At 41.3% G+C, this 18,676-nt stretch overlaps 1 protein-coding gene across 1 annotated transcript in view; it reads left to right on the forward strand.

Moving 5' to 3' along the window:
* Nucleotides 1–18,676, forward strand: part of THSD7B (thrombospondin type 1 domain containing 7B) — a 1,756,834-nt gene that overhangs the window by 1,711,790 nt on the left and 26,368 nt on the right. The window contains exons 25-26 of the mRNA XM_086957451.1: nucleotides 12,623–12,815; nucleotides 18,093–18,180. Coding sequence (XP_086813577.1) covers nucleotides 12,623–12,815; nucleotides 18,093–18,180 — 281 coding nt within the window. The remainder of the gene's footprint in view (nucleotides 1–12,622; nucleotides 12,816–18,092; nucleotides 18,181–18,676) is intronic.

An 18,676-nucleotide genomic window follows, 5' to 3' on the forward strand; every position in this document is an offset into this window, starting at 1 on the left:
GCATTGCAATTGTATGGTGAAAAACGGAAGTTCAATTCACTAATTATTTCTGGTAGCTTGTAAAATGTTTTTCTGCAGGTGAGATGTGTTGTGATGTAAGGGCTTAAATTCTACCTTCATACTAGTATATGGGGACAGCATTGCTGTGCCAGTAAGACTAAAGTTAATAATGCCAGCCTCTTGTTTGTGATAGTCACATTTGGTGGCATTGTGTTTCTAATTGTGAGAGCCTGCTAGTGGTCAAACGATTAGGCGTTTTTGGCTTAGGGGTTTCAGTCAACATTTAGGGTGTTACTTGCATTGTGTGAATTTTCTTTTTTTTGCCCCACTGCAGCTGAGGTCCTTGAGAATGGATCCATTCCAATTTTCACAGAATTTGTTAATTTGTGCCTAGCATATACATTTGGGTTTAATGAAGTTTTTTTCTGTTTTAAAGTACACTGACTGGAGAGTGAATAATTAAGTATTGCTTGTTGTATAGCTCAGTTCTGAGTCTCTAGCTACAGAACCCTTGATTGGAGTCTGCCTTGTTACCCAGAGACAAGTGTTTATGGGGGTACTTTGGGGCATATTAGCAACAAATAGCGATAATTATTGCTAAATGTGCTTGGTGCATTTTTTATCGCCGGCTATCGCAGATATTATTGCACAGATACCGTGCTATTAGTAATGTTTATCTCCAAAACGATAAAATATCCGGCGATAGTGGCTCAATGTGTGAATATCGCTGGAAATCCAGCGATATTCAGGCATCATTGCTAATGGGGACGTAACCTGAATATCCACCTCCCATTGTATATACAGGTTAAGAAGTGGTCTGAGCAGGCGTTAGGTTTTGGCGATAATCGCGCTTAGCGCAAGTTTTTTTATCGCTTCGCCTGCCTTGCTAATAGACGATAGCTGTGTTATCCCACGCCCACTTTGCATGTCATTAGCGATAAATATCGCTGACATGCAAGGTGGGCCCCAAACCTGTAGCTATCGCCTACAAGCTGTTGTTAACTGCTATTAGCAACAGCTTGCTATTAGGGCGATAAAAATGTTGTTGCTTTTGCTGGAAAAAGTCCAGCTAAAGCGGCGACATCGCCCTTGCTAATATGCCCTTTTGTTCCCAGGATTTGGTTCCACAAGAATTCCTATGCAAAAGTTACGATTAGTGCCCAGCACCTTATGATTGCCTGGGACAATCCGACTCTGCGTTCACGCACTCTCTCATGTGCGTTTGTTTAAATATGTTTATAAAACAACAAATAAAAACTGTGTTTAAGTCTAGGGAGCATATTAGCAAGGGCGATATCCCCGCTTTAGCTGGATTTTCCTGCGAAAGCTGCAATATTTTTATCGCTCTATTAGCTAGCTGTCGCTAACAGCAGTTAGCTACAGCTTGTAGGCGATAGGTACAGGTTTTGGGCCCGCTTTGCATGTCAGCGATATTTATCGCTAATGACATGCAAAGTGGGCGTACCCAACCTGTTAGCGACTGAAAGCGGTCGCTAACACAGCTATCGCCTATTAGCAAGGCAGGCGTAGGGATAAAAAAACTTGCGCTAAGCGCGATTATCGCCAAAACCTAACGCCTGCTCAGACCACTTCTTAACCTGTATAACCAATGGGAGGTGGATATTCAGGTTAAGTCCCCATTAGTGATGACGCCTGAATATCGCTGGATCTCCAGCGATATTCACGCATTGATCCGCTATCCCCGGATTTTTTATCTCTTTGGAGATAAACGTTGCTAATAGCACGTTAACTCTGCGATAATATCCAGCGATAAAAAAAAATGCGCTAAGCACATTTAGCGATAATTATTGCTATTTGTTGCTAATATGCCCCTAGGTCTCGCTTAGCCACAGGATTCCTGATTGAAGATCAAAGATGACAAACAAGGATATTTTCTTGTCTGGCACGAGACATGCCGGGAATGAAATCAAATATATCTTGGCGGGTGATAAAACATTTGCATCCTTAGTATTGTGAAAAAGTAGAATATTAATATGGATGATAAGACTGCATGTTCATGAGCAGACCTTGAAAGAGATGCATGATCAAATGATGAGGATGAGGCAATAGAAGCATTCTATCATCCTTAGATATGTGTCTCAGTCAGAATATGAAAACAAAGATTACTCTTTAATAAATGGCATACTTTCTCTATATAATCTCGTAAAATGAAGCACTATTGAGCGTTTTATTAAGTAATATGGCTAACAAAATGGTGTAGTCTTTGACATTATCAAGAATCTTAAACTTTGTCTCGGACTCCATTGTTGTACTGAATATATCAATTTCTAATTTTCTCAAGGACACAAGGCATTTTTCTGATTATTTTCCAGGTATAATTTATGCCATCCTGGTCTCTTTTCAACATATTCATTTCAGTGTGCAATTTAAAACCATAGAAAGCTCTTACCCTATCAATGTGGAAGTCACAATAACATAGAAATGCAATGCAAAATTGTCATGCAGGCCAGCAAAGCCTAGAATAGCGCTTGCTGTTCCTTTCACCCACTGTTCCCCCATCCGCCATTGTCGTTAGTGGCAGAACAGATAGAGGAACATGGAGCAAAGCCTGGATCCTGAATAACAAACATTTCTTTGTCTGAGTATAAGCACTTTATTTTGGCTCATGCTTTTACGGTATTTTTGCAGCTTTCAATGAGTTATTTTCTTTTATTTTTCCAAGTAGCTGATAGATGTACATTTTATGTTGTATGTCTTTGTGACTGAGGAGACAGCTCAGATGAAGAACAGGCCATATGTTCTCAGTGTACATTACAAACGCTTTGTCTTGGATAATACTTTCTCGTGGTTTTTCTGAGTTTTTAAAGGATTCGCATTTTTTTTTACATTTCCAGGCATTTGTTAAAAGCGCACATTTTCTTCTGTTTCATTTTGCCAGTCAAGACAGTTCAGGGCCGGATTAAGAAAAGTGCTTTCTGGCTGTAACTTATTTTCCAGCTTTTACTACTGCATTCTGTGCTGTAGTTTGAGGGTGATAACTTACATATACGGCCATGACATATGTATTGGGCCGTTATGGAGAACATATTGGAAGTACCATTATTCAGTTAAAACTGCGAATACTAGAACACCTCAGGGCCATAGACAAGGCAGATCCATCGTATCCTGTGGCCCGCCATTTCGCAGAGAGCCACAACAAGGACCGAAATCAGTTACAATACTTCGGTCTAGACACCATTGAACCGAATGCAAGGGGTGGAGATAGACTTAGATGACTACGCAGACTTGAGTCTAGGTTTATCATTGATCTGTCAACAAAACACCCTCGAGGTCTGAACAGTGGGGAAGAACTGGCTTTTCATTTGGGCAAATAATGTTGCACTGTGATTGATATGAATTGTTATATCCGCTGATATTACATGACGCCTTGTGTACACCAAGAGAGAGAGATGTATTCATCATCACATAAGCGTGTACATCTGTGTGCATATATACACATTTACATCTATTATTGAGTACATGGATGGATAAATCAGCAGAATTGGATAACAATGATTTGCAAAACTGTATAATGTATCTGGATACTTGGAAAATCTCTTTTTGAACATGAATAGATCAGCATCACTTATACTACCATGACTGATAGATAATTGGTGTAATTTTTCTGGCTGTTCTTAGCTACATCGGTCATTAGGAGTTTCACTCAGACTGTTTATAGCCATAAGTAGCTTTTTGGAGAAACATCTCGTTTTCCTTATGATGAGAATATGTATTGTCATGATCTATTATCATTTGAAGCTTGGTGGGTTCTGGTGTTTTGAACTGTTTTCTTTTGGATCTGAAAAATATGACTTGTCTCATTGTAGTCTGAAATCATAATTACATGGACTATGTTAGTACATGGGACACAAGCCGATCCACGGCATAATAACAATGTTATTCCATTGCATTTGAGTATAATTATACCCTCTGATGCAGAATTGCCATCCATCTGTGGGCATGAATAATGCTGTATAATCAATGCACTTTAAATAGAATGTGTAATAACATCACTACAAGATGGCGCCCATAGCGTTGTATAGGGGTAATGTCCTTTGTCTATGTCCATGTCTTCATGACGTAGAGAGAAAGAAAACTCTATTTATATAGCATGTTGAAAATGGAGTGCTTTATACACTGACAAAGGCAGTACGCCGAAATGCGTCTGTGTAGCTCCTGAACATAATAAAAAATTAGGACACCGGAATCCCTTTGAGTGCTGCTATTTCTTTTCCTAAGTAAACATAGGAGAATTCTGGAGCATAGTGTTTGGGCGGCGTTCTCACGAGCCGCTGGCAGCACCCGCCCGCGAGTTGCACGGGACATCGTGAGAAACGAGCATTCTGACATATATATATATATATATATATTCAAAACAAGCAACTGCGGTATACTGGTGAGCTGCCTAATCGCTGGTAGTGCATAAAGGAAAGCGCTCCCGCTAGCGCTGGAAATGTAAAGAAATATTTCCCAACCTATTATGATTGAGAAGCAGGCAGTCGTTGTCGTGGGGATGCTCCCTTTTAATGTCTTAGTCACAAGAGACACATGAACATCAGAGGGACGCGTTTCGGCAGTCTTGCTGTATTTCTCAACCTAAAAATGCGCCATATTGGTGCTCCTTTTAAAACTGGTCTTCCATAATAAACACAAACAATGCACTTTGTTACATAACTGCTGGGTATACATAAGCATGTGGGAAAATCACCATTGTTCACAGTACTGCACAACTCTATAAATTTCAAAAAAGACACACTAGCATGAATTTTACCAAAATTACTTTAGGCTCATTCACTAGTTGCGCTAAATAACGTTATGCTATTCAATTCAATATATTCTCCCAGATCCCATCATGCTACACTATGTCTCCTGCAAAATCCGGACTGGATTATTTACGAGTCCTTGATTTCGTAAAAAACAAAGGCATCACAATAATGTCTTTCATTTAAAAACCAACAGTCACGGATTACTGCTAGATCAAACAGAATTCCTTGAAGTGCAGTCGCCCCCCGTACTGTCTCATAAATCTCTTCCCAGAACATGCTTCCACGAGCAGACCGTTCCCTTGTTTCAAAACAGATCTTTTCGAGAATGTTAATGTCCAAGTGTAAAGGAGAGGAACTCACGGAGACGACCGCATGCTGTTCCGGATTCCAGTTCATGTGTCCAATGCAATCCAATGACAATCCGTGAAAAAGGTCCCACGACACCACCGCTATTTCGGCCAGTGCTGTTGCGGTGCCCAGCTCCATTGCAGGGGTGGTTATACCAGGGTGAGGATTTTTACAGTGAAATTAAAAGGTTTTTTAAATGCAAATTTTTGAAGGTAATAGTAGTTATACCTTTTTTGTACTGATTTTCTACAGTTTTTAACTGTTTATTTATAAATATTTTATTCATTAAATAACATTATATATTTTTTGAAAATTGAAAAAAAATTTTTTTTTTTAATTCAAACTGAAATATTGTTTAATGTTTTTGTTTTATTTTTTTATTTTAATATATTTATATTATTTTCTTTAAAAAAAATGTTTCCACATTTTTTTCGGAGTCGTGCACCCAGAGCGTATACATCACGGTGAGTGAACGGATTCTTGCCACCATTTTAGAAAAGTCATGAAGAATCCACGTATGGGGTGCGATGGCTGCGTGTTTTTCAGTTACATCATATGAGTTTAATATTACATGAAGTGCACGATTGGTATGCGACCAATCTGCGACTCCTGCCCCCACGTATTCGTGACACATGCGCATTATGGTACGCGATGCTTGTGTTGTGGCAGGTTCCGTGTGACGTCATATACATGCTGGGGCACGCTGGGTGCGCGACTCCCGCAAAATAAATGTATGTTCTAAAATGATATGTATGTGTCTTCAATATACATATTAGGGCAAGAGATTATCTAAAATATTCAGAAAAATAATATATTTTTACTTATAATAAACATATTATTTTTAAATAAATTTTCGCAAAGTTGCGCTGGGTGCGTGCTTCGTGAGCGCAGAGAGCGTGGATCCCATGTGCCCTCAAAAAAATTATTTCATTGGTTCACAACATTTCCCACTGTATCTATGAAAGGACCCCACCCATTTTAAGCATTCTTTTTGGAGCATCTTTAGAGAGACATCTCATTTCCTATAAGAACCCTTTTTGCTTGTTTTTTTGGTGTTTTTCAAAATATATCAAACAAAATGGCATCTGGACAGCAGCAGCAGCTGGAGAAAGTATCTTCTGAAGAAGAATTCTTGCAGGAGGCACCACGTCCACAGAGGCCGGAATCTGTTGTGTGGAAATTCTTCACTTTTCCACCTCGAGAGAAGAAATTAAATGCGAGAAAGATGACATGCAACATTTTTGACCGAGTCCTGTTAAGAGGCAGTGAACAAAAATAATCTTGTGGCACTGCTTCTATGTACAAGCATCCCCGGACCACACATCCTCTCAAGCTTGCTCAGGAGGAAATGAGGCAAGCTGCTTTGAACCCCTCATCTGCTGTGGCAAGTACGTCTGGAGTGTACTCAGGAACACCTGCAATGGACATTAGGCTAGAATTCGCCTTTCTCGAGCAACACTGCGTGAAGTGTAAGAAACATATGCTTCGGTGAGCAGTTGGTGGAAGCAGTTTATGCTGCGCAGCGCAACCATCTTTGTTTATTTTTTTGTTTGTTTTTGGAATGATAAGTAATTCCAAAAGTCTGCTGTTTTATTTTTTATTTTTTTTATTCATGTTTTGAAAAAACACAAAAAAATAGAAAATTGTTCCCAAAAAAATACAAAAGAAAAAAGAAGAAGAAAAAAGTTCTTATTAGAACTACCTTATCTGGTTAAGGAAAGAACTATAAATGCAAGGTAATGTGGTAAAGTTTGGTTGAATATATGTGTACAGTATGATTGACTGAAAGAATGCATTAGTAGTGTATGGTGAATTTATAGGTGAAGATTTAGGAGGATGTACTGCAGCGTGACACTGCAAGATCTTTAGCTGCACTGCACTGTGGCACTTCCGAAGCACAGGGATATGCCATGTGTACATGAATATGTTGCAACTCTGTGCTTCCCTCTGCACTGCAGTACACAAGTGGGTGGTGATGGACGGAGGATCTGAACCAATCAAACACTCACACCCAGTCAACAGATCTGGGTTTAATCCAATACCGTTCTTTAGCCCACTTTGCCACCCCAGTTCAGACATGGCCATATGCAAATCAGTCTGACCCTGTGCCTCATGGGAAAAGTCCAGCCAGAACTGCCAATCCATGCCTTCCCTGGACCAGATTCAAGCTTCCTAGGACCGGTTTCTGGCATTCCAGCAGTCTTCAGCCAGGCTTGCATGAATCCAGTGGCAAAGTGAGCAAGGGACTCATGTCTGAGCATACCCTGCCAACTTACGGCAAACAAAGCGGTACAAAAGGGGGTGGTGATGGACGGAGCATCTGAACCAATCAAACACTCACACCCAGTCAACAGATCTGGGTTTAATCCATCACCGTTCTTTAGCCCACTCTGCCACCCCATTTCAGACATGGCCATATGTAAATCAGTCTGACCCTGTGCCTCATGGGTACAGTCCAGCCCGAACTGCCAAGCCATGCCTTCCCTGGGCCGGATTCAAGCTTCCTAGGACCGGTTTCTGGCATTCCAGCTGTCTTCAGCCAGGCTTGCATGAATTCAGTGGCAAACTGAGCAAGGGACTCACGTCTGAGCATACCCTGCCAACTTATGGCGAACAAAGCGGTACAAAAGGGGTTGGTGATGGACGGAGCATCTGAACCAATCAAACACTCACACCCAGTCAAAAGATCTGGGTTTAATCCATCACCGTTCTTAAGCCCACTCTGCCACCCCAGTGCAGACATGGCCATATGCAAATCAGTCTGACCCTGTGCCTCATGGGAACAGTCCAGCCCGAACTGCCAAGCCATGCCTTCCCTGGACCGGATTCAAGCTTCCTAGGACCGGTTTCTGGCATTCCAGCCGTCTTCAGCCAGGCTTGCATGAATCCAGTGGCCAAGTGAGCAAGGGACTCACGTCTGAGCATACCCTGCCAACTTATGGCGAACAAAGCGGTACAAAAGGGGGTGGTGATGGACAGAGCATCTGAACCAATCAAACACTCACACCCAGTCAACAGATCTGGGTTTAATCCATCACTGTTCTGTAGCCCACTCTGCCACCCCAGTTCAGACATGGCCATATGCAAATCAGTCTGACCCTGTGCCTCATGGGAACAGTCCAGCCCGAACTGCCAAGCCATGCCTTCCCTGGACCGGATTCAAGCTTCCTAGGACCGGTTTCTGGCATTCCAGCCGTCTTCAGCCAGGCTTGCATGAATCCAGTGGCAAAGTGAGCAAGGGACTCACGTCTGAGCATACCCTGCCAACTTATGGCGAACAAAGCGGTACAAAAGGGGGTGGTGATGGACAGAGCATCTGAACCAATCAAACACTCACACCGAGTCAACAGATCTGGGTTTAATCCATCACTGTTCTGTAGCCCACTCTGCCACCCCAGTTCAGACATGGCCATATGCAAATCAGTCTGACCCTGTGCCTCATGGGAACAGTCCAGCCCGAACTGCCAAGCCATGCCTTCCCTGGACCGGATTCAAGCTTCCTAGGACCGGTTTCTGGCATTCCAGCAGTTTTCAGCCAGGCTTGCATGAATCCATTGGCAAAGTGAGCAAGGGACTCACGTCTGAGCATACCCTGCCAACTTATGGTGAACAAAGCAGTACAAAATGGGATGGTGCTGGACGCTGCACTGCTGCACAAACTGCAGCCATGCGGTGACACCGGCACCCTTGCACCATGGTCAGTGATGTCATTTGAGATGTCATCAGTGATGTCACTGACCATGTCATGAGTGATGTAATATGTGACGTCATCAGCAGTGCATTGCGGAGGCGGGAGTTATAGTTAGCACAACTAGCTATAACGGCTGAATTTCTCTTGTTTTGCAGTTAGAGTTACCTGAGCTAACTATTAATTATGCCCCAGCAATGCACTGCTTATGACCTTATATATTACATCACTCATGACATGGTCAGGGACATCAATGATGATATCTCAAATTACATCTATGATCATGTAATTTATGAATTCATCCAGCAAAGTAAATTTCAATATGCTTCATAAAATACCATTTAACCTTTTTTTAAATACCAAGACACAGGTGAGGGACGTTCAGCACAGAGCTCACTGTAATCTTATCAACTACTATATTTACTTATTTACTTATCACATAAGGAAGAGTTCTCAGTGAATAGTCCTGTCTTTTCTAAACCACTATGCTAAACATTAATGACCAAAGCAAAACGTCTAACCATATAGGCAAGTCCTTTGCAAACACCCACAACACCATTTGTCAACCTGGAAAGACGTTTTAATGCAAATGTCAGATTACCACAAAGCATTACAACAAACCATCAGTAGAGAGGTCTTAGTGGGCAGGCCAGTGTGTCGCAAATAAGTAGTAAAATTATCTTCATCCTGGAGAAAGGTGTGAGCAGTGGGATGAGTCTGTTGTAAATGTCTCCTACACTGTACCATCACCCTAGAGAAATGTCAGCGAACAGAATATTTAATTGCAATATGTTACTACAGTCATTCATCACAATTGACAAAGGTCCAAGGAAACTTGTCAATATGTCATAAAACAGAATTATACTCAGCCATCACTGTGGAGTGAAGTCTTTGTTAACAACTTAGACTGTTGCAAAGCACAACCATACACATATACATCAGCACAGGACATGTGCCAGTGAAGAGGCTAGTTCATTTATAAATAGTACATCCACTTTTAAAACAGGATTCTAGATCAGATGAAATATGCTACAAATAGTATCACTCATAAGTAGTACAGTAAGAATAGTAATTTAACTTATACTGCAGCTTAGTATATATTTTTAAGTCTCAGACACGTTTAAGAAACACACATTTGTGGTTTTGAGTCTGTTCTTTCTTGTGCAATGCATGTCCTCAAAATCACATTTTGCAAAAACTCACATATTGTAATGAATGATTCGCAATAGTATGAATGACAACTATCCTTAAAGTCAGACTCTAGGGCATATTTTAAAAATACATAGCTTGCTTTGCTATCCAATTTCTTTGAGCTTGTTTTTCTTTGTCGAGTGAAACGTAGTCGAATACACAAAAAAATGAATGCAAGAACTCTGCAGATCAGATGTTGGCTCTAGGTATCCCCTTTCTTTTAATTTCTGCAACTGGAAGAATATGGCACATGTAACGGTCTATTACATCCAAATATTGGCATTCAATAAGAAATGCACAGATGTAAACCTTTTCATTAATTATGCTTCTGAATTGTAGTCATGCTTTTCTGATTTTTACACAATTGACCCTTTGCTGTGTACAAATTTCTATATACTTTTCAGAAATGTACAGGGTTATGGATTTACCCAATTATTTCACCCACAAATCAGAAGTAGGAAGGTACAATGTATTTACACCTAGGGGCAGATTTACTAATATTTGATGCAACGCAAAGCAGCAAGACAACCTGCTGCACTATGCTGCGTCAAAGGGGGAAGGCAGGTATGTGTCATATCTTCTAAGTTATGGTACACTTCTGCTCCCCCTCAGTGCTGACACACTTGTGACTGTCAAGCACCAATGCAGGCACTCTTGTACTATGTGCAAGGGTGCCTTCGTTATAGCCAGGATTGTTTTTTTGCAGGTAGGGACACCTTCCTGAAAAAAAACAGTCCTCTGAGACTTTTTACTCTTTTTATGGGTGATGCAGAATGCAGCACAAGTAGAAATAGGGACAAATTGAAGAGAAATATACATATTTCTTCTTAAACCCTTTTCAGCAGACAGGGAAACAGATGAAAAGTCCACACCCAGTGGGTGGGAGCATTTTTCGTGCTGCTTCCTGCTCTGAGTTGATGTACTATGTGCTCTTGCTTGGCTGGAGCTTTAAATTGATTCTTCCAAGTGAGAACCAATAGAGGTTTCCCTTCCCATACTAGTGCAGGGAGGGAAACAGCTATGTCCCGGGGGTGCACATAGTAACATCACAAAATAAAATGATGGACAGAGTGTTGAAACTTTTCAAACACTCACCCCAGTCACAGATCTGAGTTTAATCCATCATTATTTAGCTTTCCATGCCACCCTAGTGTGGACCCAGCCATATGCAAATCAGTCTTGAATGCGAACAGTCCAGCCTGAACTGACAAGCCAGGTGCTCACTGGATCAGAAACAAGCCTACTGATACCCTTTCTGGGTACTATCCCTCATCAGCCAGGCTAGCTTGAATCTGGTGGTGCAGCAAACAGGGGGCCCATGTCTGGGAACACCTTTAACCACTTAGGGTGTGCATAGCAACATCAGAAAATAAAATGATGGACAGAGTGTTGACACTTTTCAGACCTCACCCTCAGTCACAGATCTGGGTTTAATCCATTGTCATATGCAAATAAGCCTTGACCCTGCTCAGGGCCTGACTGTCTACCGGGCTTTTTGGTGTGCGGCCAAGCTGGGGGCTGATTTTGTTGATGGGGACCTGCATGTGCTTTAAACCGTTCATTTTGCTTTGTTTATTTAGAAGCACGCGCAGGTCCCCAGCAACGAAATCAGCCCCCACTGCAGTGAAATCAGCCCCCGTCTTGGCAGCACACCAAAACGCCCGATAGCCAGTCCGGCCTTGACCCTGCTCCCTATAAAATCAGTTGGGCCGGAACTGACAAGCCAGGTCTTCCCTGGACCGGAAACAAGCATCCTTGGACCAGTTTCTGGGTATCACCCCTCATCAGCCAGGCTAGCTTGAATCCAGTGGCACAGGGAGCAAGGGACCCATGTCTGGGCATACCCATAGCCACTTATGGCAACATGGTAACATTACAAAATAAAATGATGGCCGGAGTGGTGAAACGTTTCTAACACTCGCCTCCAGTCACAGATCTGGGTTTTTCCCATCGTTATTTTGCTTGCCATGTCGCCCCAGTTTGGACCCAGCAATATGCAAACCAGTCTTGACCCTGCTCCCTATGAGAATCGGGCTTAATGTCACACTTTGAGCATGAACTGCACCAACAACAAGGTGATATATTGAGTCCTTCAATTAATTTCTTCCATTGGCAAATTATATGGTGTCCAAAACAAAGACGGAGGAGGACGTGCCCCCCAGTAATTATGAGTGGTTGATATTAAAATCAATCATTCCCTCCATCACTGTCAAGTATACTAAAGGCTCTATGCCTCTGTAGAATATTAAATTCTAATATTTACTTTATTTATTTAATATCTTGATCATGTCTTTGATAATAATTTGTTAATGCTTGATTAGTCTCGAATTTATTAAAAAATATTCTTATATTTTAATTGCTTGATATACATTGTACTATTTGTAAATTGTTCCTTTGTGCTATTTTATAGAAAAAGATTTAAATAAAAAAGATAAACCGTGCTCTATTTTAAAAGACTGCATCTGTGTTCATAGTTTCAGTGAGGCAGTCTGGGAATGGGGCTTATCGCAGGACCTTGAACACTGAGCACATGGAAATCCTGAATATTTTCCAGATCTCTAATGTCCGCCGGAGTTAAGCCCTGCTTACTGACATCAATAAAATGTTAAACGTGTGTCTCGTTCCCCAGAGTGGAGTGTGCGGCTGTGAAACCGGCTATGCAGAAATAATGAGATCCAACGGCGTTCTTGATTACTGCATGAAGATCCCGGGCATGGCGGAGAAGAAAGCGGACGTGAAAACCCACGCCGGGAAGAGCAAACCTATCAACTCCAAAATATCGGACATGTTCCATGGATGGTCTGTCCAGCCGTTCGACCCAGGTATGTACGGCATTTAGACGAAAGGGCGAAGGATTGTACATTCTTGTATTAGCTAAATTACCCCTGTCGAATGGGAGCAGACAAAGAACCAGACCTGTAACTACATGTGTGCCCGACTGAAGAGTAAGGTGTGGAACAATGCATGAACCTGAATATAAGATATGGCTCTGAAAGCTTTATAAAATGCTCTAAACCCGAAGGCCACTGAGAGGAAGTAGTTATATTTTGAATAGTCACAGAAAACGCAAAAATAAAGTTCCCATGCAGATAAGGTGCTCCATTCGTGCTACTTTCAACTACACATTGGGACAAGTGTGTTTTCTACAAATGGACGGTAGCAGTGTTTCACAACTTGCGGATCAATGTCTCCAGATAATCATTTCATATTTTCATATTATTTTATAGTAATCATTGCAAAAGCTTAGGCCAGTTCTGCGAGTCACAGGAAAGGGGAACATCTGAGCACAGATGTAGTAAGTGTTTATGCTGGCATTTGACCGCACACTACAGTGACGGTCAACTTACTCGGACAAAAGCTACTGTGCACTGAAAGGTGATCCTCGCACAGCAGCATTCTGTTTTGTGCAAACTTCCCGTCGATGTATGAAAAAGAGCACTTGTCTGTGGCAGGAATATGCAAAATATTTGAAATGTGCTGTAAATGCATTTACTATGGAACACTAGCTTTAGGGTATGTCCTGAATGTCTGTGACTCACGGCATGCCATTCTACGCTCTCCACTCATATTGATTAACACCTGTGGGCACTCACCTAGTTATTATTCTATATACTACTTAATTGGCCGGGCACCACTCTAAGATGGCCGACACCCGCCCTGCATATCACAGCTTAGTCTCCCCTTGACTACCGTCGCCGCCATACCATGCCATATTATTATTCCCCCGATCTAAAATGGCCACCAAGTTTGGGCGTAATCTGATTGGTCCGTTTTCTCATGTGACCTTCCGCATCTCTTCACCGCGTCCCGCATTGCACGGAGACGCCACACTGATTACCGGTGTTAGCAAGAACCCCCATTGTGGCCTTGCTCCCAGCTTTTCCAGGTAAGATTGGCCCCGGTCAATTTGCACCCGTGGTAGGAGTTGAGTTTATGACACCATTGTCACTTATGCTGCCCTTGTCCTTTCTTTCCCAGACTTTGGTACCGTGACTATTCCTTTCGGGTAAGATCTGACTTCCCGCATTGTTGTTTACCACGTTCACTTCGATCTTATTGCTATAGTCATTTACATGTTGCCCTTCCCTCCACAGACCACAGAACTGAGGGCACTCATTCACGGTATGAGTATTTTCTCAACACCACTTTAAATGGGGAAGTATTTTTGGCTACTATAGTTTTAATAATTTTCTTCCCATTAGATTTACTCTATAATTAAGCTACACTATCAAGCTTAAGGAATTTTCCTACCTGAGTGCGACACTATTGGTAAGCGCAATTTCGCATACGCGCATCCTCACTTTAGACGCACTAGGTTTGAGTGCACTGAATGGTTAGCACGCCGGCCCGCCGCCACTTCACTCCATCTGTACTTTTGCACTAGCCACAGTTGATTCGACACTCGGCGCCACCAGCCCTGTTCCTCGTTACTGTTCTTCACTGCCCATATTCTGCATGATCCACATCTTGTTACCGGCTGCACCTTGGCATGGTATGAGTCATGCAATCTATGTACGCAGTTGTGGCAATGTTTTAATGACATGTCTCTATCTTTTTTATGTCTCCTCTTCTTTTTACATGGTATTTATCCCACTACCAGTGATACATTCGCAAATGTGTAACTTTAAGGCAATTACCCTCTGTCCTGAGGATGAACCTCTATTAAGTATGGTTCGAAACGTCGTCGACATATTACACTAAATGCAACGAATGCAGATACAATTTTTTCTTGCATATGTGTATATTTTAGATTGTCTGGTGTATGTCTTACTCTAATCAGATGTCTTGCTATTGCCTGTTATTTTGTATGTTGTATGTTCTTCCAGTGTGTTAGTCGGACACCGGACGGTGCCCCGTTTCTATCACACCCAGTGTTACATTTGTTATAGTACTTTTGTATCAGGGAATTAAACTGTCCTGCTGGACACTTCCCCAGAATATATTACCACTTGGTTTATATTTATTCTTTCGTGTATTGGTTTGTTGTTCTAAGGACCACTGTTCTTGATAATATGGAATATGCAAAAGGCATAGGCGTTGGCACAAAAAAAGATCTTCAGAATTAGCATTTTCTGGTTTTGTGACACATCCTAATAACATTTAACACCTTTCGCTAGCAAGGGGCCAAGCGTTGCATTGGCTGATGTACGTGTATGTTACAAGTGTTTTATGCTGAAGCCACACATCAAGTACAGATCCTATACTAGACAAAGCCAGCCCACCTTTACACTATAGAGGAACAGCCATTATAAGCCTGAGTAGCAGCAATGACATCATCAGTAGGCAACTGTACCTAAATGTGGTGCTGAGCTAGTGTTTGTCTATTGAGCAACAGAGCGAGGCAATGTTCTCTATTGCATGCATGATCATAAATCTGTGTCAATCCTTCTTAACTGTAGGCATTAAGAAGCCATAAAATAGCCACACATTGGCAAACTGATGCAAGGTGATTTTTGTGGAGATCACGTAAATCATGTATATTGACTAGTACTTGAGAAGGTCTTGTGGTATGCCATTCAAATGCTAGTAAAAAATGTGAACGGTTCATCTCCAATTATTAAATGTAGACTGAAACAAACAGTAACTCACATATTACATTCTACATACATTCACATTGTATGAAATCAGAATCTAGTTCACAAATGGACTGGTCCATTTTGCAACTATGAGGTTCACATTATTCTGGGGAGTTGGTGGTGAGAAGCTAGTTATAGTCAATGAATGAGCCGGTGATTGGAGAACTTTCCATACCCAATCATGGCTATGCATCTCCTATGCTCATCTCTTTTTGTATCATTTCCGCTTTTACTTTCACCATTCACAGAAGCCCTAAAGCTAAGATAGGAGAAACCTTTATAGGCTTTAGACCCATCTCCATGAAGACTCTTAGATATCTCTGTTTAGATGAGCCCTTCTTCCTCTCTGTCATGGCCAGAAGTTGCTCTCTCTTCTGCTGGGGTTTGAGCCACCGAGTCTAGGAGGGCTCTGGGAATAAACGGCGAAAGGTCTTGCTGTATTTGGGATTAGCAGTCAAAAATGAAGGGTTAGAGCTGTCCTCTACCTGTCCCAGATGGGTAATCCCTGCTATGCACGAGTTGCTGAAAATAATTATTTATGCCTGCATGATTTCAGAAGGCAGGCTATTGTCTTCTGGCAGGCAGACTCATCAACTGCAGCCACTTCTGATCCAGGCAGTCTAAAGCACATTTTATAAAGTCACCTTTTCCACAAAACTCCTCTTAAATTGAATTTAACCATTTAAAACTAAGTGGAAAATAAGTGAATTCGAGCATTGTACCATGCAATGATAAAAAACAAATATATTGACATGTTGGCCTGCCTTCTGAAAAATGTAGCGGTGGAGATAGATTGTATGCCTTCATTCACTATAAAGGCATCTATTTCAAATATATAGTGAGACAACTTTTTATATTAGACACCCTGCCCTGTGGGATCAGAAGGCACAGTTAAACACTGAATTATTAATATATTTAAATAGATTTTCTCACATTGTGAAAAAGCTTTTCCTCTCCAAGTGTCACTGCAATGCCTTTGAAAACTGCAACTGAGCCAAAGCTCTTCGGTGCTCCTCGCAGCGGTATATTTCTGTCATATATGTGGGTTGTATAGGTACACACTACAGATCACATATGACATTTATCTTCTATGTCTCGAGTGCGTTTACAGCAGCTTCTACTATAGCCATAGAGAAAAGTTACATTAGTTGAATAAAGTAATCCAACGCAAAGTAACTGATTTATGGGGAAAACACTAACTATGTGCTACAGTTAACTAGTACCGTGTCCTACAGTGGGCAAAACAAAACAGAAACAAGTGGGGAGATCACAACAAAAGTCATGTCCTTTCTTACATTTATGATGAAGACATCATTATAGCTAAATATGTCACTGGAACATTTCGCTTGGGGTGTGTGGCATGACGTACATATAAATTTCTAAGATCAAATAAAAATAAAATATATGTAGTGTTTAGGGGAAATGTCAATGTTGTTCTAGCGCTGCCAGGACATTATTATTCCAGAATTCAGAAATGCACAGGAGAATTTTAAATGATGCAGTGTTCAAGTGGGATTCTGTAGGATATCACTGTTTCACAAATCACAGCCTTGTTTTTCCTATGGCATATGTCCCTCAAACGGCCTCCGATTATAAGCCAGGCATTCTGTAATATAAAGTTAAGTATAACCAACTGAAAATGAATTGAGATGCTTGCCATTGTGAGACGTGCTATAAAAGTGCACTCAAAAAATTAAAGTACTTATGGAAAAGGTGTGAACATTTCTATCGCTATTCATACTGATGAACAGGCTCAGGCACGTCACCCTGCTAATTTTCATTTTTTTAAAGTTGACCTTACTATATAATTTTGATCCATAATTTGACTTTGTGATCTAGAATTGAGACAATAGCATAGTCAAATCTGCACACACCAGTCCTACAACCTTTGTAAACGTGCACACAGTTACACTAGAGCCACTTGCAGTCAATTTGCATTGAATACAACAATAACACTTATTATTAAGAATGGGTGAGTGGCCAGAGTTGGTGTACAGTGACGTCAGCATAACATCACCCATCACTGACCTGATTGAGGCAGGTGGGACTCACTTCTGTGGAGACCCGCGCCCTGCATATGAATCCTTCTTCTCGGGTAGATTGGCATAGGAAGGAATCCATTTCAGATTACTAAGTCAGAGCTCACACTGGCCATGTTTTGTCAAACATTTTCCTGTTTTAAAACTGGTGTGCAAGGGACGTCAGTGGTCATCCCCGAATAATAGGAAGGTGCAAAAGGGGATGGGGGTCCCTTGTGACTGGTAGTGCCATTGGACAGAACACACTTCCATCGACTCTGCTCTACAGACCCCTTGCCAACAGTGTGCCACTGAGCATCTGGAATTTTTGAAGCTATTGTAATACATGTTATCCATACAATAGACATATAAGGAGCGTTAGGAACATGTTGTTTCATCTTGTCCAACGACATATCAATATTATTAATTTTGACATACGTTGCTGTTTCTCAGAACATATTTTCTAATCAGAGCTGAGATTTATTTGCACTTTTTCTCTTTGCAGATGGTCGACCAAAAATGTGGGTTTATGGAGCTTCGGCTGGTGTATTTCTTCTCATTGTTTTTCTCATTTGTATGTCATACCTCCTTTGGTAAGTACCGATTTGTGATGTTGTAGTGTCGTACTACCAGAAGACAAACAAACATAGACCAGGCAAAATATTCTCGACATAACATTGACCATCAGATTTTCATGAACAGAATTATGCATAGGTACCTGCAGATGTACTTTATCTAAAATCATTTAAATATGTGCCATTATGATATCTATCTATCTATCTATCTATCTATCTATCTATCTATCTATCTATCTATCTATCTATCTATCTATCTATCTATCTATCTATATATATATATATATATATATATATATATATATATCTACTATCTGTCTATCTGTCTGTCTATCTATACTCAAGGAATGTGGCTGTTGAGTTAAGAATAGTGGGGCAGATTTATGAGGAAGTGCTGCAGCGTGGCACAGCAAGGTCTTTGGCTGCGCCACGCTGCAGCACTTCCAAAGCACAGGAATGCAACATATTTACAAGGCTATGTCGCATTCCTGTGCTCTCCCCTGCACTGGCGCAC

Source organism: Lissotriton vulgaris, chromosome 2_1 (genome assembly GCF_964263255.1).
Source record: "Lissotriton vulgaris chromosome 2_1, aLisVul1.2, whole genome shotgun sequence".
In the NCBI taxonomy this organism is placed as follows: domain Eukaryota; kingdom Metazoa; phylum Chordata; class Amphibia; order Caudata; family Salamandridae; genus Lissotriton; species Lissotriton vulgaris.